This window comes from Canis lupus, chromosome X, assembly GCF_011100685.1.
Source record: "Canis lupus familiaris isolate Mischka breed German Shepherd chromosome X, alternate assembly UU_Cfam_GSD_1.0, whole genome shotgun sequence".
NCBI classification, from domain to species: domain Eukaryota; kingdom Metazoa; phylum Chordata; class Mammalia; order Carnivora; family Canidae; genus Canis; species Canis lupus.
The window spans coordinates 78047572-78069711 of record NC_049260.1 but is presented as its reverse complement, the minus strand read 5'-3'; the positions used below and the strand labels follow the sequence as shown (position 1 = coordinate 78069711).

Below are 22140 nucleotides of genomic sequence, written 5' to 3'. Positions count from 1 at the left end.
TTTCACCACCACCACCAAGTCCCTATCTTGAAGCCCTAATCCCCAATTCAATATGTGGAGGTAGGGCTTTGGGTGATAATTATGTTTACATGAGGATAGAGGATACATGATGGGATGTGACTATAATTACAAGAGGATGAGGAGATCACAGCCCTCTCTCCCCTCTACATGTGAAGATAAAGCAAAAGGCAGCCATATACAAGTCAGAAACAGGACCCACACCAGAACCCAACCATTATGGCATTCTGACCTTGGACTTTTCAGCCTCTAGAACTGTGTGAAAGAAATGCCTGTTGTTTAAGCCATCCAGTTTATGGTATTTGTTATAGCAGTCTGAGCTAAGACAGAAATGAAGTACTGTGACACACTATAACATGGATGAACCCTGAAAACATGCCAAGTGAAAGAAGCCAGACACAAAGGCCACATATTATATGAAATGTCCATCCAGGAAGGCACATCCATAGAGAAAGTAGATTAGTGGATGCCAGGTGATGGGGGCAGGGGGGAAATTGGGAGTATCTGCTAACAGGTATGGAATACTTTTTAGAGAAATGTCCCTGAATTAGATAGTGGTGATGGCTGCACACCACTGTGAATATATTAAAAATCACTGAATTATATACTTAAAATTATTAAAATGGTGAATTTTATCTCAATATTTTAAAGGCTAAAAAATTTTTATGATTTTTATCTAAATCATATTTACAACTGTATATAAAACAGAAACATCTGAAATATAAAATATAAAAATAGAGTTTTAGATTACTTTTTCTCTTTAAAAACTCTTAATTTTCAGTGTAGCATTTTTATAACAAGAAACTTAAACCAATCTAAATATCCATTATTAGAGAACAGATTAAATAAATTATGATTCAGCCTTCAAAAAGAATGAGATGTTAGTTGAAAAAAAGCAAAGGGCCAAACAGTGGCTCAAGTATGATCCCATTTGTGTTTTTCACATTCTGTAAACATACTTGTATCTGCACAAGCTCTCAACAGTGGTAACCACAGCAGAGTGGGACCTGGAGAATTACTTTTAATTTCATGCCAGTCTGTTTTCACACTTCAATAAGAAAATGTTTCAAATAAAATAATATTTGATTCCTCTCTTGGAATACAACTTCAAAAATTTGGATGGCTTTCAAAGATAGCAGGCATTCAAGTATCTGAATATAACATCTCCTATATGCAAGGAAAGCTTCTTCAAATGTTACTGTCTTTTACAATCAGAAAATGGATCTTGCGATAACATGATTTACATTTTCTGATAGACTGCAATCATTATAAGGCAGAATTTCCAAAAAATTTTCCAAAAAGCCATTTTACATGCTATATATGCCACAAAAAAACCACTATAGGGCAAAAAACATCCCTACATATGAAGAGAATTCAAAATGGGAAATTATATTTCTGATGAGAACCAAAAAGTATGTTTTTATAATAGTGGTTTGTGATATTAAATATATAGAACATGACCCGGATGCAAGGATATTGTGCCTATAAAGACACAAAGGCTATTTCCTATAATTAGGAAGAATATACTTGCTTGGATTCATGCATAGAAAAATACTGATGATATATAATAATGAGAACATTATACAAGTAGTAAATTATATGAAAATCCACAGAAGGATATCTATAACATCAGAGACCTAAATGGTACATTAGTAAAAATAAAGGATACATGTTCCATCTAATTCTTTATATTGTCAGAGATGAAAATATCAAAATTTCTTCTATTTATGGAGTAATGATGGTAATACAAGAAAAAAAAACCTACCTGCCATTCAAACTCACTATCTGACCAATCCCAGTATGTGCTAATAGAAGAAGAGACATCACTGCAGACACTCCCCTCAGGGAATAAATCAAAAGAAGTGAAGTCTTGATCATCTAACAGGGAATAGCAATCATCTTGATCTCCAACAGAAACTGAAGAAAATAGCTCCTCACTGCATTCTGAGCTGGCAACACTTGTTCCACAAGAAGTTAAGTTCCACCTTAAAAACACAACACAAAAGAAATCATAACAGGAACTCCAGAATCCCCACAATCTTAAGATATTAATAGGAGATACATTCAAGATATTTATGAAGAATAGAAGTATAGTTTTAGATATGACAATGATACTGTGATTATTTTCAAAAGAGCCCTTACCTTTTAAAGATGTATACTAAAACATTTATGAATGATATATATCTGGGATTTTTCTGAAAATAATAAGGGTTTGAGTAATGAGTAGTGATATAAAGCATATTGCCATATGTGAATAATTGTTGAAGCTGGATGATGGATATATGAAGTTCATTACACTATTCCCTTTCCTTTTATATTTGTCTGAAAATTTTTATAATAAAATATTTTAAAAGAAAATTGTATCTAAATTAAGAATAAAGTAAAACCTTCATCTATAAATAAAACATAGGATAGTGGTTATAAATATATTTTGAAGTCAGATTGAGTTCAAATTCTCGCTCTGTAATTTGACTGCTGCTTGATCTTAAGCAAAACACACCCTCTTCAGCCTGTGTTTTCATTTTAAGGAGGAGTTATTATGAAGATTATACAAGAATGCATACAGAACTCTTAGCAGACATAAAAAGTGCTCAATGCATGGTAGCTATTATTATTATTAAAAGAAGAGGGTAGCCATTGCAGGGCAGAGAAAAGCACAAAAAGTACACAGAAGTTCAAGAAGTGTTTAAATAACTTTTACTTACCAGTGCTATAAAAGATCATTGCAAAGATGTTGGAATAAGAAAGGAGTAATAAAGAATATTAAAATGACCAAGAGTTCCATTACTCAATAATAACTAATCCACAATATTTTAGTACATATATATTTTTTTTACAGAATCATCATTCTGCACATATACACACACACATATATATAGTTTTTAGTATCCATTCTTCACTTATCATATATTAAGCATTTCCCTATGTATATTACTTGAAAACATTTTAATGCCTATATAATATTCCACTGATTAAAAAGTCTCATAATTTATTTAACCTTATTCCTTCAATAATACTTAGGCTGTTTCCATTTTTTTGGTATTACAAATAATACTGAGATGAACCGTTTTGTTTATAATTATTTATCAACATATATAATAAAAAATAGTGAAAGGGATTATAGGGTTAAGGAGAGAAAATGAGTGGGAAATATCAGAGAGGGTGACAAAACATGAGAGACTCCTAACCCTGGGAAACGAACAAGAGGTAGTGGAAGGGAAGGTGGATGGGGGAATGGGGTGACTGGGTGACAGGCACTGAGGGGGGCACTTCACGGGATGAGCACTATTATACTGTATGTTGGCAAGTTGAACTCCAATTAAAAAATATACAAAAAATACAAAAAAAAACATATAATCTCTCAGGATAGATTCCTTGAAAGGAAAGTACTGAGTCAAAGAATATCAACACTTCTAAAGGTCATATCATACTTAGTCAAGTGCCTTTCTGAAAGGCTGCATTAATTTACACTCCCTGAAACAGTATATAAAGCATGCTCATTTCACCACAACCTTAACAGCACTGGAATTTTCTTTCTTTTCTTTAAAGATTTTATTTATTTATTCATGAGAGACGCAGAGAGAGAAAGGCAGAGGGAGGAGCAGATTCCTTGCAGGGAGTCTGATGTGGGGCTCAATCCCTGGACCAAGGATATGGGATTTGGGATCATGGCCTGAGCCGAAGGCTGACGCTGAGCTGCTGAGTCTCCCTGGCGCCCCAGCACTGGAATTTTCATTTTTAAAGTTTCACCTATCTGGTAGGAAAAACCATTTTTACGTCAATTTTCATTTCTTCAATTACTAGCAAGATCAAATTTTAAAATATTTGCTATTTTGCTCTAGTGTTTTTCTATGTGTTAATGTTTTCCTTACTGATTTTATAAGTTCTTAGTGTATTAAGAATATTAACATTTTGCCTGTGGTATCTGTTGCAGCGTTACTTTTGTCTTTAAATCTACATATCTTTCTTCTGTAAATTTCCACTAGCTTCATACATTAACAAGATAATCTTCATTGCTTAGGCAGTAGCCTACATAATTAATCCTTAAGATAATGATTTAATACATTGGATACTAATAAAATACTGAAATAATGGCTTCCTGAAGAAAAGCCTGTTACTTATCTATTATTAGGTTGTTTCTCATCTTTCATTAAATCTATTTTTTTCTTGAACTGTGTTTTTCATTTTTTAACTCTCCCTCCCTTATTTTGTATTACTAATCTTAATTTCAAAGTTCTTGGTTTGCAAAATGTGGGCAATCCGACAATTTTATGTCATTTTTCCTTTGAGCTAAAGGTAGAATATTTTAAAGGTTCAAAACACACACATGACACTCTCTAAACTATTATGGTTCAATAACTATAAACACAGATATCAACAAGCTTTTATAAATAGGCAAAAATCTCAAATTCATCTAACATCTTAGAATACCTTGTAATATTACCTAGTTTCACCATATGCTTCCTAGGCAGGCAGTATCCTCATTTTTTAACTTAGAACTAACCAAATTGTTCAGGATGTACAATAAGGCAATATAAAAGCTAAAAAATGACAAACACTCTCTTAGATCTAGTAAACCATTACCTATGCTGTATTCTGGGCAAATTATTTTTTTCTTTTTTGTCTTCAAAATGCTAGTGGCAAAAAAGAAATGCTAATGGCTTTTTTCAACCTTTATTCATTCAGCCACTCAACAACCATTTAGTTAGTATCTTCTATGTACCAAGTACCATGTTATGTGGTAGGAAAAGCTGTTAGGTAATTGTTTTCAATAAAAAATTTTTTGAGCTTGCAAAAATTCAGTAGAAATGTGTTTCCTTCTATAATTATGACTTTCCTTTTCAGAAAACTATGCTAGATTTGATAATCTAATGTTTAAATCACTGACAGGACAGTTATTTGCTTGCTTCTGTGTGTGTGTGTGTTTTAAAGATTTTATTTATTTATTTGACAGAGAGAGAAAACACAAGCAGCAGGCAGAGACAGAGGGAAAAGCAGGTTCCCTGCAGGGAGCCTGATGTGAGGCTCAATCCCAGGACCCTGGGATCATCCTGAACCAAAGGCAGATGCTCAAATGACTGAGCCACCCAAGAGCCCCCCCCCCCCAGTTTTGTGCTCTTAATGTAGGGCAAAATCAGTATCTTTCTCAGTTTTTCAGGTCCATGTCTTTATAAGAGATTTAATAGGATTCTGGCTATTCTGAGGAGCTTTTGCTCTTTTTTTTTACAGTGACTTAAAAAAGGTTCATATTCGAAACCAATCATTTACAAAATAGAAACATTTTTACTACTAGACATTTTTTTAAAGATTTATTTATTCATGAGAGACCCAGAAAGAGAGGCAGACATATAGGCAGAGGGAGAAGCTCCTCTGTGGTGAGCCTGATGTGGATCTTGATCCCAGGATCCCGGGATCAGGACCTGAGCAAAAGGCAAGTGCTGAACCATTAGCAGGTGCCCCACTCCAAGAGATATATATTTTTAAATTCTATTATCTTCTAATTTCCAAATATTATTTTATTATTACCTTAAGGCAATGTGAACAAAAACAAAGTAGGCAGTAGTACGTTTATCCACTGCAATTAGTAGTGTTAGTGTTAAATTGGCATAATCTTTCTGAAAATAGGAAGACTGGTACTTGGTACTGTATATACATCAAAAGCTTCAAAAAGTTCATTCCTTTGGACTCAGTAATTGCCCTTCTAGGAATGATCACTTCCTCAAATTGAAATTGGGAAAAAGATTTGAGACCAAACATGTCCAAATAGTCTCATTTATAATAACCAACAAAGGAAAAAGATATGCTTCCCAAATATGGGGAATAAATAATATATCTAAATAATGGTGTTTTATAATCATTAAAAATTATATTTTCAGGAAACACCTGGTCGGCTCAGTTGAGCCCTCAACTCTTGATTTCAGCTCAAGCCATGATCTCAGGATTGTGAGATGGAGCCCCATGTAGGGCTCTGTATACTCCCTGCAGAGTGTGCTTGTGGTTCTCTCTCCCTCTGCCCCTCCCCCTGCTCACACACTCTCTCATCCAAATAAATAAATAAAATCTTTTTAAAAAATATTGTATTTTCAGCCTATTTTTTGAAAACAAAAACGCTCACAATATAAGTATAAAAACCTGGTCACAAATCATATATAACCTGATCCTGATTTTTTGAATTATATATGAACATAAAAAGAATATTGGGATCCCTGGGTGGCGCAGCGGTTTGGCGCCTGCCTTTGGCCCAGGGCGCGATCCTGGAGACCCAGGATCGAATCCCACATCAGGCTCCCGATGCATGGAGCCTGCTTCTCCCTCTGCCTGTGTCTCTGCCTCTCTCTCTCTCTCTGTGACTATCATAAATAAATAAAAATTAAAAAAAAAAAGAATATTAAGGGCACCTGGGTGGCTCAGTGATTAAGCATCTGCCTGTCACTCAGGTCCTGATCCCAGGGTCCTGGGATCGAGTTCCTCATTGGGCTCCTCACAGGGAGCTTGCTTCTCCCTCTGCCTATGTCTCTACCTTTCTTTTTGTGTCTCTCATGAATAAATAAATAAAATCTTTAAATAAAAAAAGAATATTACAAGTAACAACATCAAAATGCTGACAGTTGTTATCTTTACTGAAAGGGATCATGAGTGATCTTTAGAGTTTTGTATATATGCCAATTTTCTAAAGTGAGCTTTTATAATAAAAATTAAAAAAAAAAATTTAAGTGTGATTCTTTTAGACTATTCTGTTGGTTTCAAACATGTCATGAATGACCACTGTGTGCATGTGCTTAGTGCTGAACTATTCAAATCCGCAAACTTCTTATATCTTATTCCAGTAGGAGAAAGCTACCTAACACTAAGATTCTAGTTATAACCATAAAATTATTCACAAAGTAGACTTTCTACCTTAAAAGAAAAATATTGAGAAGACTCCTAATGAGGGCACCTGGGTGGCTCTCTCGGTTAAGTGTCTGCCTTTGGCTCAAGTCATGATCTCAAGGTCCTGGGATTGAGCCCCATATTGGGCTCGCTGCTCAGTAGGGAGCCTGCTTCTCTCTCCCCTTCTCCCTCTACCCCTCCTCCCACTGCTTGTGCTCTTTCTCTCGTGTTCCCCCTCAAAAGAATAAAATCTTAAAAAAAAAGAATCCGAATGAAATGGAGTTTAATTCAATAACTAGGCTTGCTGCCCAAATTTCAGTTTAAAAAAAACTAAAGCTGAGAAAATTTATCTACAAAGCTTATCTGTCAAAACCCCCATATAGCCACCCCCAACCTCTGCTACAACTCTGGAGCACAGTAGGCCATCAAGGTCCCAAGTTAGAGCAGATGACACAACCCCCCCCCGCCCCCGCCCACGCTACTCAAATGCCCAACTCTCCTAGAGATCTCAATTGTCTTCATATCATTACCCATCCCTCCTACCCTCTTCTGTAGTCTTGGAAGAAAAAAAAAAAAGCCATGTCATTTCTAAGACTAATTATTCCATTCGTGTTCTGAGTTCATCCCAGTCATCTCCTGTCATCCCACACTCTCCTCTTACTTTCAGTTTCTCCCTTTCCTGTGGGCTGCTAAGGAGCTAAAAATCTCTATTCTTAGAAAAGAAAAACTAAACAAGGCAAACAAACAACAATGAAACATTCAACTTTTTTTTCAGATTACCACATCTCCTCTCCTTCCTTTCCCTGCTAAATTTATTGAAAAGTTTCTTCTTCTCTCAACCTTTCTAAGCCACAGTTCTACTCCTAACACATTACTGTTCTACTGTTCTTTCTATTCCAAATGCTCTCAAATCCGTATTTCTAGCCTGGATAATTCTCCCAAGTCTGATCCCTATTCTCAGTTTGTCTCAACAAATCCCTAAACCAAATTCCTCCTGCCTTTATAATCTGTTACTTCATGGAGCATGGTTCCCCCACCTGCAAATCACAGCTCTTCTGCAACTGTTAATTCTATATTGATAGGAAGCCTGTGGGTAGTACAAAAGATACACAGTAGTCTTGAGGCTCTTCTGGTTAAGGTGATTGAAACAGGGCTCTAAAATCAAATAACTGAGTAACTGCTTTAATAGTTCATTTCCTATCCTGCCAATAGGGTGTACAAAAGTGAGGCACTGTCCTCCCACATGCTTTTCACAATTGTTGAAAGTACTGATGTACTACTATTAAAGATGAAAAGAATAACACATCAAGTAGTTCATATTAACCTCCTTCATCTCACAATTTAATTACAGGGCAGCCCTGGTGGCACAGCGGTTTAGCGCCGTTTGCAGCTCAGGGCATGATCCTGGAGACCCGGGATCAAGTCCCACGTCAGGCTCTCTGCATGGAGCCTGCTTCTCCCTCTGCCTGTGTCTCTGCCTCTCATTCTCTCTCTGTGTCTCTATGAATAAATAAATAAAAAATCTTTTAAAAAAAAACAATTTAATTACAGAACTTACCAGTATCATTATAATTTTTTTTTCAATTTGGTAAATGACTTCCCTTTTTGATAATGGTGGAGGTTGCCATGGACAAATGCTAAGAAAAAACTCACAATTATATCATAAATATCCTGTCCCAAAACCAAAGAAAAATGCCTTAAACACCACATATATTCCATATTAACATTTAAGTTAAAAAATAATTGGGGTGTCTCAGTCAGTTACGTGTCTGACTCTTGGTTTCACCTCAGGTCATGACCTTAGGGTGGTAAGATGGAGTCCAGTATCAGTTTCAGTACTGAGCCTGCTTGAGATTCTTTCTCTCCCTCTCCTTCTGCCCCTTCCCCCTCTCATGTGCATGCTCTAATAAATAAATAAATCATTAAAAAATAATCAAGTTTCTTGGTTTATTGAAATTTATTTTCAGGACACCTGGGTGGTTCAGTCAGTTAAGCGTCTGCCTTTGGCTCAGGTTATGCCAGGGCTCCCTGTTCAGAGGGGAGTCTGCTTCTCCCTCTCCCTCTGCCCCTCATACTCATGCTCTCTTTCTCTCAAATGAATAAATTTAAAAATCTCTAAAAAATTTTGTTTTTTTTAAAAGACTTTATTTATTGGAGAGAGGGGAGTATATGGTCCTCTCAAATGCCATCTTGAGGAGGGCTAGGAAGGCAGAACATTCCAGAATGAGAGAACATTTAAAAAGCCTAGGTGGCCTAGGGCAGAAACATCATCCAATGTAAATACTGCAACTTCTGCTTACCCTAATCTCTGTTGAAAAGGGTACAAAGCAAAATACATTAGATCTCCTACTGTCATCCCAAAGCCTTGAGAAAAGTAGGGCAGGAGAGAGAGGTTTTTAAAAAGCAGGCAAAATGTTTGACTTGGGAAAACTGGGGATGAACAGGAACCTCCCTGTCTATATTATTTCTTTACTTTTTTTAAGATTGATTGATTGATTGATTTATGATAGACGGGGGGGGGGGGGGGACAGAGACACAGGAGAAGAGAAGCAGGCTCCATGCAGGCTCCATGCCAGGAGCCCGACGTGGGACTCGATCCCGGGACTCCAGGATTGCGCCCTGGGCCAAAGGCAGGCGCTAAACCGCTGAGCCACCCAGGGATCCCCTCCCTGTCTATATTAACTGCTCCATTCTGGAAAACAACCTTGACCTTACCTCTGTCTCTAAGAAAAGGAGTAGGAAAACACAAGAAAAAAATGGAGAGGAAGAAAAAGAACAAAATGAGCTGTAAGAAATGTATTCTTCTCCTTGCTTCACTCATCAACCCAACAGTTTTGGCAGTGCTTACTTACCCTCAGCCTCCTTCCTCACTCCCTTGCCCTCATCATCAGTGCAGGCTAATTCTGAAATCATTCAACTTTCCTGTGTATAGGACTTGCTCCAATGTTGCTAACCTTAAATACCAAATATGTGCAAAAGTATTCTTTTATATTGTTTTCCAATGCAAACAACCCTAAACACACTTGATCTCATAAATCCATTACACTCATGTTATAATCACATCATGGGTTAAATAAGCTTCTCTGAGTCAGTCTAAGAAACTATAACAACCGTTTAAAACATTTGTGCCATTAGTTCTGTTCCAAGTTTCATCACTGGCTCCAATGAAGTAATCTTGGCTTTGCCTACTGTTTTATGACCTTGAACTCAGTCTTTCCTCTCTGGGCCTCAGTTTCCTCATTTTTGCAATGACGATTGGAAAAGTAATAAATTTACTACCACTTCCTTTTCCAATGTGTTACACTGATGTTCTGCATGACTGTTTAACATGTCATTTCCAGACTCTTTCTTTCAGGTAAGAATCATGTTTTATACATTCTTTGCATCTGGTAGAAGCTCAGTAAATCTGTAGAGTGATTTAAGAGGTGGTGGAGGGCATGCAAAAGACATTATAAGATGGAAGGATTTGTTCATGCTGATATTGTGAACTAGAAATCAGAACTAGACTCCTTAATTCAATTCCAATATTTTCTTTCCACAGCTGAACCCATCTCCTCCCTTGTTCTCCATACACCCTCCCAAGCCTTGGTATGTATCTATCAAATATCCACCTTGGGGCTTCTGTGTACAGGTTGGGGCTACCTGTACACCATCTTCACAATCTTCACATTTGGTATTAAACTTAAATGCTTACATGAGAGAATTCTCCAGAACACTCTAACTTCCAATAAAATCCGTTAGGAGATGTGCCCTCTGAGTAAATTTGTATAAGCCCATTCTAAGCTTAGCTTCGTCCTTCCACTGGGGGAGCAAACCAAGGGATATGCTACATGAAGGAATCTTCGAGATTTAAGGTTATACATTTTGGCAGGGCCTAAAATGGTAAAGCAAAGAGTTCATAAGGAGGTCTTGTTTCCTATACCTCCACCAAAAAAAAAAAAAAAAAATGGGGTGGGGAGTGTAAATTGGGCCGGGAGGCAGATTAAAAATCGGGAAAAGGAAGATTCTACCTTTAAAAGTGCCATCTTTGGGATCCCTGGGTGGCGCAGCGGTTTGGCGCCTGCCTTTGGCCCAGGGCGCGATCCTGGAGACCCGGGATCGAATCCCACGTCGGGCTCCCAGTGCATGGAGCCTGCTTCTCCCTCTGCCTGTGTCTCTCTGCCTCTCTCTCTCTCTCTGTGACTATCATGAATAAATAAATAAAATCTTTAAAAAAAAAAAAAAAGTGCCATCTTTCAAAAGATCCATAGATTGGTTTTGAGCCATCCAAAGTCTACTCTAGAGTGTATGGGAGATGGAAGGGGTTAAACTTTTTCGGGTGGATGGAGTAGGGATGCATCTTAAAATTGAGGGTGGAGGGATCCCTGGGTGGCGCAGCGGTTTGGCGCCTGCCTTTGGCCCGGGCGCGATCCTGGAGACCCGGGATCGAGTCCCACGTCGGGCTCCCGGTGCATGGAGCCTGCTTCTCCCTCTGCCTGTGTCTCTGTGTCTCTGCCTCTCTCTGTGTGACTATCATGAATAAATAAATAAAATCTTAAAAAAAAAATTTGAGGGTGGAGATTTGGGATTGATTCTCTGGGCACAGATGGGGTGGGAGGGGAAAGGGAGGAATCGCTATGATCAGATGATGAATGGGGAAAAGAGAGCAAGTAAAATGCCGGACCAAAGGAAAATCGGGAGGACTAGGGTGAAAATAGGGAGAGGGAACAGGAAAGGAGCGCTGGTCGCAAGAAGATGGGGGAGGGGACGAATGGAAGCGCAGACCCGAGGAGGAGCACCAGGTTCAGGAGTGAGCCAGCGTTCTCCAGTTTGAGTCAGGGGTGTGGGCAGTTAGCCCCTGCCCTCCGCAGCGGTTCGTACCTGTTGGTGTGGAAACGGTGGAGTGGATCCGTGCGATGACAAGAGGACAGCTGGCAGCCGAAGTCGCTGATGTCCAGGCAGCCTGGCTCCTCGCTCGGGCAGGTGCCCACCCCGCGAGGGGGTCCCAGGAGCGGGAAGGGCTCCTCGGGGGTTAGAAACTTCTCGTACGAAGTGGTGGCCGACGTCTCGTCGGACATGGCTGGAGATGGCCTGGCTTTGGGCTCCCTCCCTGGCCCGGGCTGCTTCTGTGCCTGCCCCTTCCCCCACTCTAACCTGTCCGCCTTTGCCGAGCCGGGGTGTGCCCACCGCAGCTCACCAGCAGGCTGAGCTCCACGGCCAGATGCCGCCCGGTGAATGCCGACCGCGCTAAGAGGCTGCTAGAGGCCACAGCAGCCCACTGGCCACCCAGTCAGCGCCTCAGTGGCCTCGGCAGCGGTCTCCGTCGCCGCCGCTGCCCGGCCCAGCCCAGTCAGCGCAGCGCAGCGCCGCTGACCGCAGCGCCACCGCCGCTGCCGCGCCCGGCCCGCCCACTGCGCTCGCCACTTGCGACTGCTGCAGTCCGCCGACGCCCGCCGGGAGGAAAAAGGCGGTGGGAAGCTGCTCCCTATGCCCCCTGCTGGAGCGGAGGAGGAACTGAACCTCCGCCCAACCGCCCTCCACGCGTGAGCGTGGGATTTCTGGCGCTGGAAAGGCCCTGCGCTTCAGGCCAACCACCTCTGTTTTCTCACCCAGGGCTGATTAATAAGCAGGAAGCGGCAGCCCTGAGAAAAGGGACTTGGCTAAGGTCACACTGCGAGTGCGTGAGAAAGAGTCCAGATGCCCTGGTTCCCAGCGTACTAGACCACCCTGTCCCAATTAAATGAGCCCTGCAGTGTGTGTGCCCAGCACTGTGCAATGAACTGTAGGGGAAATGGCCCAAGGAAAAAAATAGTCCCTGCTTTACCCTTGATCTTCTAACCCTGAGAACTCTACACAACAGCCACCAGGCTACTCAGAGCTGCTGGACACGTAGTGCTCTTTTGTGCTCTGTGCTCTTGCTTGCATTATGCGTTCTGCTTAGAATGCCCTGCTGGTTTTCCCCTGCTAATTCTTAAAGCCCCAGCTCAAATGTTACCTCCTCTGTGAAGCCTTCCCTGACTCCCAAATGAGTCTTATGTATTCCTGCCAGTGCTCCAGTGGAAAGTATATTATAGCGCTTTTAACTTATTCAACTTAAGTCAACTTGCTACGTGTCAAATACCACCATTCTTTCCTCCTCTTTCTCTTTTCTCTGTTTTACAGACCAGTGGTTGCAGACCTTGCACGTATAAACATTTTTTTTTTTTTAGATTTGGAGTAAAACACAAGATTTCCAATTTCTTACTTTGCCAAATGAAGACAATTTTTTAAACTGCTACAACTTATAAAATGAAGCACACTTTCATATAAAATAAGGGAATAATCTCTTAATTAAAAATTAAATACATTTAGCTTTATGGAAAAACACACTACATTAAACTTTGAGATAAACATAAAACTAAAGTAGGTGCAGAAAAAAGGAAAAGTGAAAGAACCTAGGAGGAAGGGAAGGAGAAAGGAGGTTGGGAGAAATGGACAGTGGGCACACACAAGCCCCAGTCTTAATCTCTGTGATATGTCCTACCAATGCAACTTATAATGAAAACAACTCAACCACTCCTTTAAAATGTATATATTATCTCACTTTAGTTATTCGATGACCTGACTGTTGAGTGTGCCTGTCTTCTTTCATTTAACTTAAAAATCATGGATGTAAGGTTGATGATGGTTTGATTTGTGATCCCCAATGCACCATTCCCAGTGAGCCTGAATGGGCAATGGCTTAGTCCCCAAAACAAAAGTCAAGTGCTACATAATAATGTAAGTACTCAGGTAATTGCACCAGAAACTATGAGTAAGAAGCTAACAAAATATTCTAATTTAAATATATATATATATATATATATATATATATATATATATATTTACACATACTGTAACAGGACAGTGTTGTTCAAACTGGAGTCTAATGACAGCATCTGCAAGCTTTTTTACAGGTATGTTTTACTTTGACATTTAATTTTAAACATATCCTGGAGTATATGGATGACAATGGTAACTAACAGCTGCCACATAATTAGGACATGTATTTGAACCTGTTTTAAAAATCAAGTTGGCAACAATACTACTTTAATTGTCATGAGCTGGTAAAAAAATAAATTAGGTGTACCTCCTATTTCATGGCTTAGTACAGATGAAGATTGTCTAATAGTTTGGAAAGGGAAAGTGATGGGAAACCAAGATCCTCACAAGACTCACATACAAGCAAGTATGTTGAAAACCAAGAACACATGCTGGCCAGTCAGTAGTATGTTCAGGTTTCTAAGGGTAGTTTTGTCTCAGCAAACATGTACCACATTAAATTAATATTTGTGCACAATTTGTAAATTTACTTTGATGTTAAGTTTGTACAGAGCCTTATGAATAGCAGAGTTTCTATTTAGTCTCATGTTTGTTTATGTTTAAGAAATATTATTAAAAGAATTTACATAAATGCTTGAGCCTAAGAGACTGTTTTCCTTTAAGAGAGATCCCTCCAATATATTTCTCAGTTGAGAAACACTAATTAGATACTGAGAGCAGTAAACAGGGTATGTGCACTGTATTTATGTTCACTTAAATATAAGGTAATAATGTACTAATACATTTTTACCAAGCTCTTTGCCACTAGGAGTTGATGACTTTTGTACATCCTTCTTCCTTGCCCCACTTTGTTTGGTTTGTCCCTTGAGAATACCTATCCTGAATGCATTTCCCCAATTTATCCCTCCCTTCCATTCTCCACCAAGATCTTTCCTAATTTCTATTTCTCTGAAAACATGGATATAGTAGTTCCCTACCTTCCCTGAGGATCTGGGCCTGGAAAGAAACATTGGGATGATCTGCCTTCTTCTGATGCATAATTTACCTCCCAGAATGGTGATGGGCTGCAAGAGGTGGTAAAGAGTCTTCGTCATTTTGGTTACTATTGGATAGAAATATATTAGACTTGACCCAATGATCTAACCTCTGTTAATTTTTTCATGTGATTGATGTGTATATATAGCTATATCTACATCTAGATACATAAAATTCTATATATAAGTTATGTTAAAATATATATTATGTCTATTATATATAATATACTTATTATATATATAAAATTAGCTCCCCAAAGATCACCAACACAACCTACTGATAAAACAATGCCTCAGTGTATTATTCATCAGTTTGTGGTCCACGTTTCAGCCAGGAGCCATGTGCCCATGTTAAACCAAGGGAATAATAGATCTCAGCCCCAATCCAAAGAGCCTGTAACCAGGTATGAGGTTGTTCTCCAAATTACCCAGGCTCTGATTTATAAGGACACTTGTCTTTGGACATAGGGCCCACTCAGGTAATCCAGGATAAGGTCCTTCTCTCAGAATCCTTAATTTATTCACATATTTTTGTTTTTGCCGTATATAGTTACATTCACTATTTTGCCATATTAAATAATAGTTACATGTTCCAGGGATGAGGAAGTGGAAATATCATTAGGGGACTACCATTGAGCCTGTTACAGTGGCATTGTCTGAACTGCTTGCTATGCTCTGAACCACAGCATGTAGCATTTGCTCTGCTTTCTGGACCTCTTATAAAACATGAAATTAAGAAGGCTGAGGAGAGAAAAAAGAAATCGAGAATTCCTCTAAAGTAGTTAGGGGGGATCCCTGGGTGGCGCAGCGGTTTAGCGCCTGCCTTTGGCCCAGGGCGTGATCCTGGAGACCCGGGATCGAATCCCACGTCGGGCTCCTGGTGCATGGAGCCTGCTTCTCCCTCTGCCTCTCTCTCTCTCTCTCTCTCTCTCTGTGTGTGTGTGTGTGTGTGACTATCATAAATAAATAAAAGTTAAAAAATTTAAAAAAATAAAAATAAAAATAAAGTAGTTAGGGTTTCAATTCTCAAATCAGAGACCCCTAACTTCTTTTCCTTTCTTGAATCAAATTATTTGCTGATTCTTTTTGCGGGAGGACAAAATCAGTGGGCCCAAATATATGATATCAGAAACAATCCCAGTAATAAAGCCAATTCTCAAAGTTTAGACAAAATATCTAGAAGGTTAATTACTGAGCCTATTTTCAGCAAAGATAGTGAATATTACCTCTGATTTACAAAAAATTAATGAAAACAACTTTTATAAAGGAAAAAACTTGAGATGTCTGGGTGGCACAGGTTATTAAGCATCAGACTCTTGGTTTCTTCTGAGGTTGTAATCTCAGGGTTGTGGGATAGAGCCCTTTTGTCCAGCTTCATACTTTGCTTGGACTCTGCTTCAGATTCTCTCTCCCTCTCCCTCTGCTCCTCCCACTTGTGCTCTCTTGCTCATTAAAATGAATCTTTGAAAAAAGAAAAAACAAGATATAACATATAATAATACAGACATATAATGTACCTTCTATACTATGAATATACCAAACATACATAAGGATACATATTGGTAGAATATGAAAAATATCAAATATCAAAGAGATTCAGTAAGTCTGGAGTAGGTACAAAAATCTATATTTTAATGGAACTCCATAATTGTCTGATGTGAATCTTTAATTAAAAACCACTGGCCTTCCAGGGCACCTAGGGCAGCTCAATCGATTAAGCTTCTGCCTTCAGCTCACATCAGTATCCTGGGTTCTGAGATCATGCCCCATGTATTTGGTCTCCCTGCTCATCTGGGAGCCTGCTTCTCCTTCTCCTGCTGCCTGCACCACCACCACCACCACCACCACCTCCCCCCCCCCACCCCTCATGCTCTGTCTCGGCTCTCTCTCTTTCAACAAAATAAAATCTTTAAAGAAAACCACTGGCCTTAAAATGCTAAATTCATGGGAAGTAAGATGTGGCCAAGTAAACATTTATAATAATAACTGAAATTATAACATAACACTATATTGCTGTTGCCTAATATTCTCAGGCAAAACACTACCAGGACTCTGATAAATAGAAACATTATGGAGACTAGGGACATTGAGAAATCTCTAGGTACTTCCCATAGAGAATATAATTTCTGAAATTTTTATATTAATAACATTTTCTCCATTTAAATTTAACTTGGGGAATTCTGAGCATTTCTTCTGATTGGACAACTCTTCCCATGCAACTCATCAATAGTAACACTGAATAAACATAACAGTTTCTAGCACCTCTCTTTTTATAAGGTGAAAGAACATGTTTTTGATTGTCCAGGGACCCTCTGGAAAATGTCAAAGATAATTGTAAGGTGCAAAAGATATCCTGAAAGTTATTTTATTTCAGATTCAATTTTAGGAAGAAAGAACCAAAAGTTATCAGGAGATTTGAACACTTAAAATAGGATAGTTGGTGCTAAGAAAGAATATTTGGCTATTCATATGAAGGGAACAATAAAATATTTAAAGATAAATATAGAATGTAACATGATTATCAAGAATCTTGGCCCTTACATAAGTAAGAAAGCTTTGTTTTCTTAAATAATTGAGGACATAATAAAGTCAATATAAAGCACAAAAAATTATTCTGGTAAAACATGGAATCTTTTCTATCTAGGAAGATTACACAGAATAACCCTTTATATTGTAGGTGAAGGAAAAAACAGTAAACCACTGAGTGTCTTGTACTGTGCTAGGCCCCAGGAATACAAAATGAATGTGACATACTCTAAACCTTTCAAGATTTTATAATCTAGGTAAATAAACAGATACAGTTTTTAAAAAGTGGGAAAATGTTACAGAGATTGCTAGTTGTTTATCACATAACCTATCTCCTCATTCTAAGTGACAAAACTTGATTTGTTGGGGGTAGTGATGTACTCAAAATGGGGAAAAAATATAATTTCTCAGCCTTCCTTTCAGACAGGGGTGCCCAATGTAACTACATATAGGCCAATGGTATGGAGGTTGAAGATATTTTTCAGGGCTTTTGATAAAGATTAATAATTTTGTCCATGTGTATGTGTGTGTGCATATGCATGCACTGGGGTTGGAGATTGATAGTGGTCTTGAGGCTGCTGAGGTGGGAGGCCAATTTGCATTACCTTCTTACTCATCTTTGCCTAGGACATGGATTTGATGGCTGGTGATAGAGCAACCATTTTGTTACATTGAGGAAACCTCAAGCTATGAAGGGACAGCTTGAGCTTGGAAAATAGAGAAGAAAGATGAAAGCAGCCACCATAACAACATTGAACTGCCTACCTTTGGATTTCTTTTATGGTATAGAAAAATAATGGGTTTCTCAATGACAGCCAAACATAATTCCTAACTGATGTAACATGTAATACCTTAGAATATAAGATCTGAAAGAGGAATCTATAAGGACTTATGAATGCACATTTAATGAAAGGATGAATTCTACCTGGGAGAAAGGAGATAAGGAAGGGCTTTGCAGAAGTAATAATATTTGGCCTAGGCTTTTAGAATATGAATAGCTGTGCATCCAGGCCCCCCAAGGTGGGAATTTTAAATAAAACAGTGTGACAATGAAATTCATTATCATTTCTGTGGTGAAACTGGTGAATTTGGAAAGATAGATCATAGATTTAGAAAACATTTTGATTAAAGACGGATGATGTGAAGAGTACCTGGGTGGCTCTCAGTTGGTTAAGTGACCAACTCTTAGTTTTGGCTCAGGTCATGATCTCAGGGCTGTGAGATTGAGCCCCAAATCAGGCTCTGTGCTCAGTGTGGAGTCTCCTTGAGATTCTTTCCTTCTCCCTCCCTTTACTTCTCCCCTCAACCCCACATTCTCACTTTCTCTAAAACAAATAAATAAATATTAAAAAAAATGAAATGGAGTCAGATGCGCTACCATTGCACAACGAGGTCCTAAATGGTCTCATTCATTTGGGGAATATAAAAAATAATGAAAGGGAATAAAGAGGAAAGGAGAAAAAATAAGTGGGAAATATCAAAAAGGGAGACAGAACATGAAAGACTCCTAACCCTGGGAAACGAACTAGGGGTGGTGGAAGGGGAGGTGGGTGGGGGGGTAGGGGTGACTGGGTGGCAGGCACTGAGGTGGGCACTTGACGGGATGAGCACTGGGTGTTATTCTGTATGTTGACAAATTGAACACCAATAAAAATAAATTTATTCAATTTTTATTAAAAAAAGAGAAATGGATGATGTAATATTAATCATATGCAATCATGGAAACCCTTAAGATTTAATGGTCAGAAATATTTTGAGAAATACCCACAAAGGTACTATAATAATAACATTTACATAGTTGCTCACATATAATTGTCTTCTTATTTTTTAAAAGAAAACAAGATATAATTTTCTCCTATATAATTGTTACATCTCCTCCTCAATATATGTCAGTTAAGCAAGTTAAGTGTAGCATTCTTTCCTATGCTATATTGCAAATCTTGCACACAACTAAAATATTATACAAGACCTATAAATATTGAGATTTATTAAACTAATGTAGAAATTGCTTTTCAGAAACAACAAACATTTCTCAGATCAGTAGAAATTTTTAATTAGTGATTTTCTTCTTACAAAATGGGATGTTTATTTCAGTTACCAAATCAAAGGCAACCATTTAAAAGATCCTCCATAATTTAAACTTTTTAGAGTGAAGACATGATCAATATATCTCGCTAAATAACAAATGAAAAATAATTAAAATAATAAATCATATATAGATATATGTATATAAATAAAAATAATAAATAAAAAGGGAATTAATTATGAGAAGTCACACCGAAAGGAATGTATTCAAATATACACAGATAATGGTTTTCACACACATTTGGGGCCTAATTTAGGTGGAAGTTAATTGTAAAGATAATTCCAGTGAAAATTACTGTCTTGGCACTTTTTTTTAAGCCAGTAGAGTGGATTTAGTCAACTGAGATTGGCATTGGTGGCTATACAAGGGATACTTAATAGGAGATATATCTATATCTATCTATAGATATATCTATATATATTAGAAATAAAATGAACAAGATGCCAGATGTTATGGAATTTGCATCTCTGCAAATGTAAATTTTAAAAATCTGGTCATTTAAAAATATTTTATTTATTTATTCATGAGAGACAGAGAGAGGCAGAGACATAGGCAGGGGGAAAAGCAGGCTCCCTGCAAGGAGCCTGATGTGGGACTCAGTACCAGGACCCTGGGATCACAACATGAACCGAAGGCAGATGCTCAACCACTGAGCCACCCAGGTGCCCCTAAAATCTGGTCGTTTTTAATCTGAACATTTTTTCAAGATGAACATTACTCTTAACTAATATCTGTACACTTCTACAATATCGAGATTTATAATGATGAGACTGATATGTCTCCAGAATCGTAGCAGAATTATTAAATTAGGATATATTTTTGAAAAAAAGGATATATTTCTGTTATTTGCATACTGGTAATCTGGTCTGTATTTTTAACACTTGTAGATTAGTGAGTGCATCTTTATCAGGTATCCAAACTTGGGCTCATTCTTTGGCCATCTTCAGTAACAGTTTACAGTTAAATAAAACAGCCAAGAGCTGATAAATAAATTTAAGATTCATGCTATTATAGCAAGAGTATCTATCAAAGAGAATTACAATCCAACCAAATTTTTATATAAATGTTACATAGCTCTAATAAGTATAAGAATTTTTCAGGGACACCTGGGTGGCTCAGTAGTTGAGCGTCTGCCTTCGGCTCAGGTGGTGATCCTGGGGTCCTGGGATTGAGTCCCTTCATCAGGCTCCCCTCAGGGAGCCTGCTGCTCTCTCTGCCTAGGTCTCTGCCTCTCTCTGTGTGTCTCTCATGAATAAATAAATCCTTTTTTTAAAAAAAAAAAAAAGGGCACTTGACGGGATGAGCACTGGGTGTACACTATATGTTGGCAAATCGAACTTCAATTAAAAAAAGGGCTATAAAGGCAGGGTCTCTTGTCTGTGTCTGAGATCTGTACCCCAACATCCCACATTACTTCTTTTTCTAAATAAGAGCTTCAGTTCTCTGCCAACACTTCCTCTCCTTACATACCTCTATAACCTGCAATGAGTGAATGATGATGAGGGTACATAATGCCAGCCACCTTGCCTCAAAGTGGGTCAATTCTGTGGGGAAAATCCTATGCCAGTGTTCCTTGTGGGGTCAGGATAAAGCTAGTCTCCAGTTGGCTTAGTTGTTTTCCCCTTGCCGTTTCCTGCTTCCTTTATTTCCCTTTGCCTGAGAGCACTTCCTCAATAAATTACTTGCATAAGAATCACCTTCCCTCAGGCTGTACTTCCAACAACATTCCCTAAAACTCATTCTTAGGTTTATCAAAGGACTATGTTAAGAGGGCTCTCTATAGTCCTTCCTTCCCCGATTATTGGCATTCATTTCTGGGGAGCCAGTGGGGGAGTTAAGATGCAACTAGACATGGCCCTTCAAATTAAACTTGAACCTATGACCTAATTCAAATGAAAATGAGGCCCAGCCTATTTCTAATATTTTTTCTAATATTTTTTAAGATTTTATTTATTTGATATAGAGAAAGAGAGAGAGAATGAGTGGCAGAAGGGACAAAGGGAGGAAGAAACAGACTCCCCAATGAGCAGAGAGTGCCACTTGCAGGGCTCAATCCAAGGACGCAGAAATTATGACGCTTAACCAACTGAGCTACCCAGGCACCCCCCAATATCTTTTGTCTTTCTGACATGAACAGACCGCATTCTATCAAGTCAGAAATAAAGGTACATTCATGCTTCATTGTAATTCTTTCTCACTACAGAATATGAAAAATTCTTTTTTAAAAAAAGATTTTATTTATTTACTCATGAAAGACACAGAGAGAGAGGCAGAGACATAGGCAGAAAGAAGCAGGCTCCCTGGGGGATCCCGATGTGGGACTCCATCCCAGTTCCCTGGGATCATGAACTGAGCCAAAGGCAGACGCTCAACTACTGAGCCACTCAGGCATCCCCCCCACACACACTTTCTTTATTTCTACTGACCCTAGAGAGACCCTTGTCTGTCTGTCTTCTGTCAACACTTTTGCTTTACACCAAGATCTCTATCTTTCCTGGCCTGTAGAATGGAACTTCTTGCAGGTATTACCCCTACGCTGACATTTTCTAATAGTTTATAGCTAGAAATAATTTTTAAAATTAAGTAAAATTCCTTCCCCTGCTATATTTCTCCTTTTTATTTTTAAATTTAGCCTCTCTAATCAGAAGACCAAGCCCAGTCATGTATGCTATTGTGGGCACTGGGGAGAAAAAAGACAAGAAATTGATTCTTCTACAATTCAAACCCAGAGTTTCCTAGGTGTGCAGAATAATGGGTTCTGAAGTGCCAAGAGGGAGTGAAGAAGGTTAGGGCGGGGATCTGCAGAAGTGGTAGAGGGTGGGGACA

At 38.6% G+C, this 22140-nt stretch overlaps 1 protein-coding gene across 1 annotated transcript in view; it reads right to left on the bottom strand.

The window, feature by feature from the left end:
* FAM199X (family with sequence similarity 199, X-linked) overlaps positions 1 to 12257 on the bottom strand; it is a 30684-nt gene extending 18427 nt beyond the window's left edge. The window contains exons 1-2 of the mRNA XM_038587975.1: positions 11749 to 12257; positions 1784 to 2003 (exon numbers count right to left, since the gene is read on the bottom strand). Coding sequence (XP_038443903.1) covers positions 1784 to 2003; positions 11749 to 11945 — 417 coding nt within the window. The 5' untranslated portion in view covers positions 11946 to 12257. The remainder of the gene's footprint in view (positions 1 to 1783; positions 2004 to 11748) is intronic.
* Positions 12258 to 22140: the final 9883 nt, after the last annotated feature.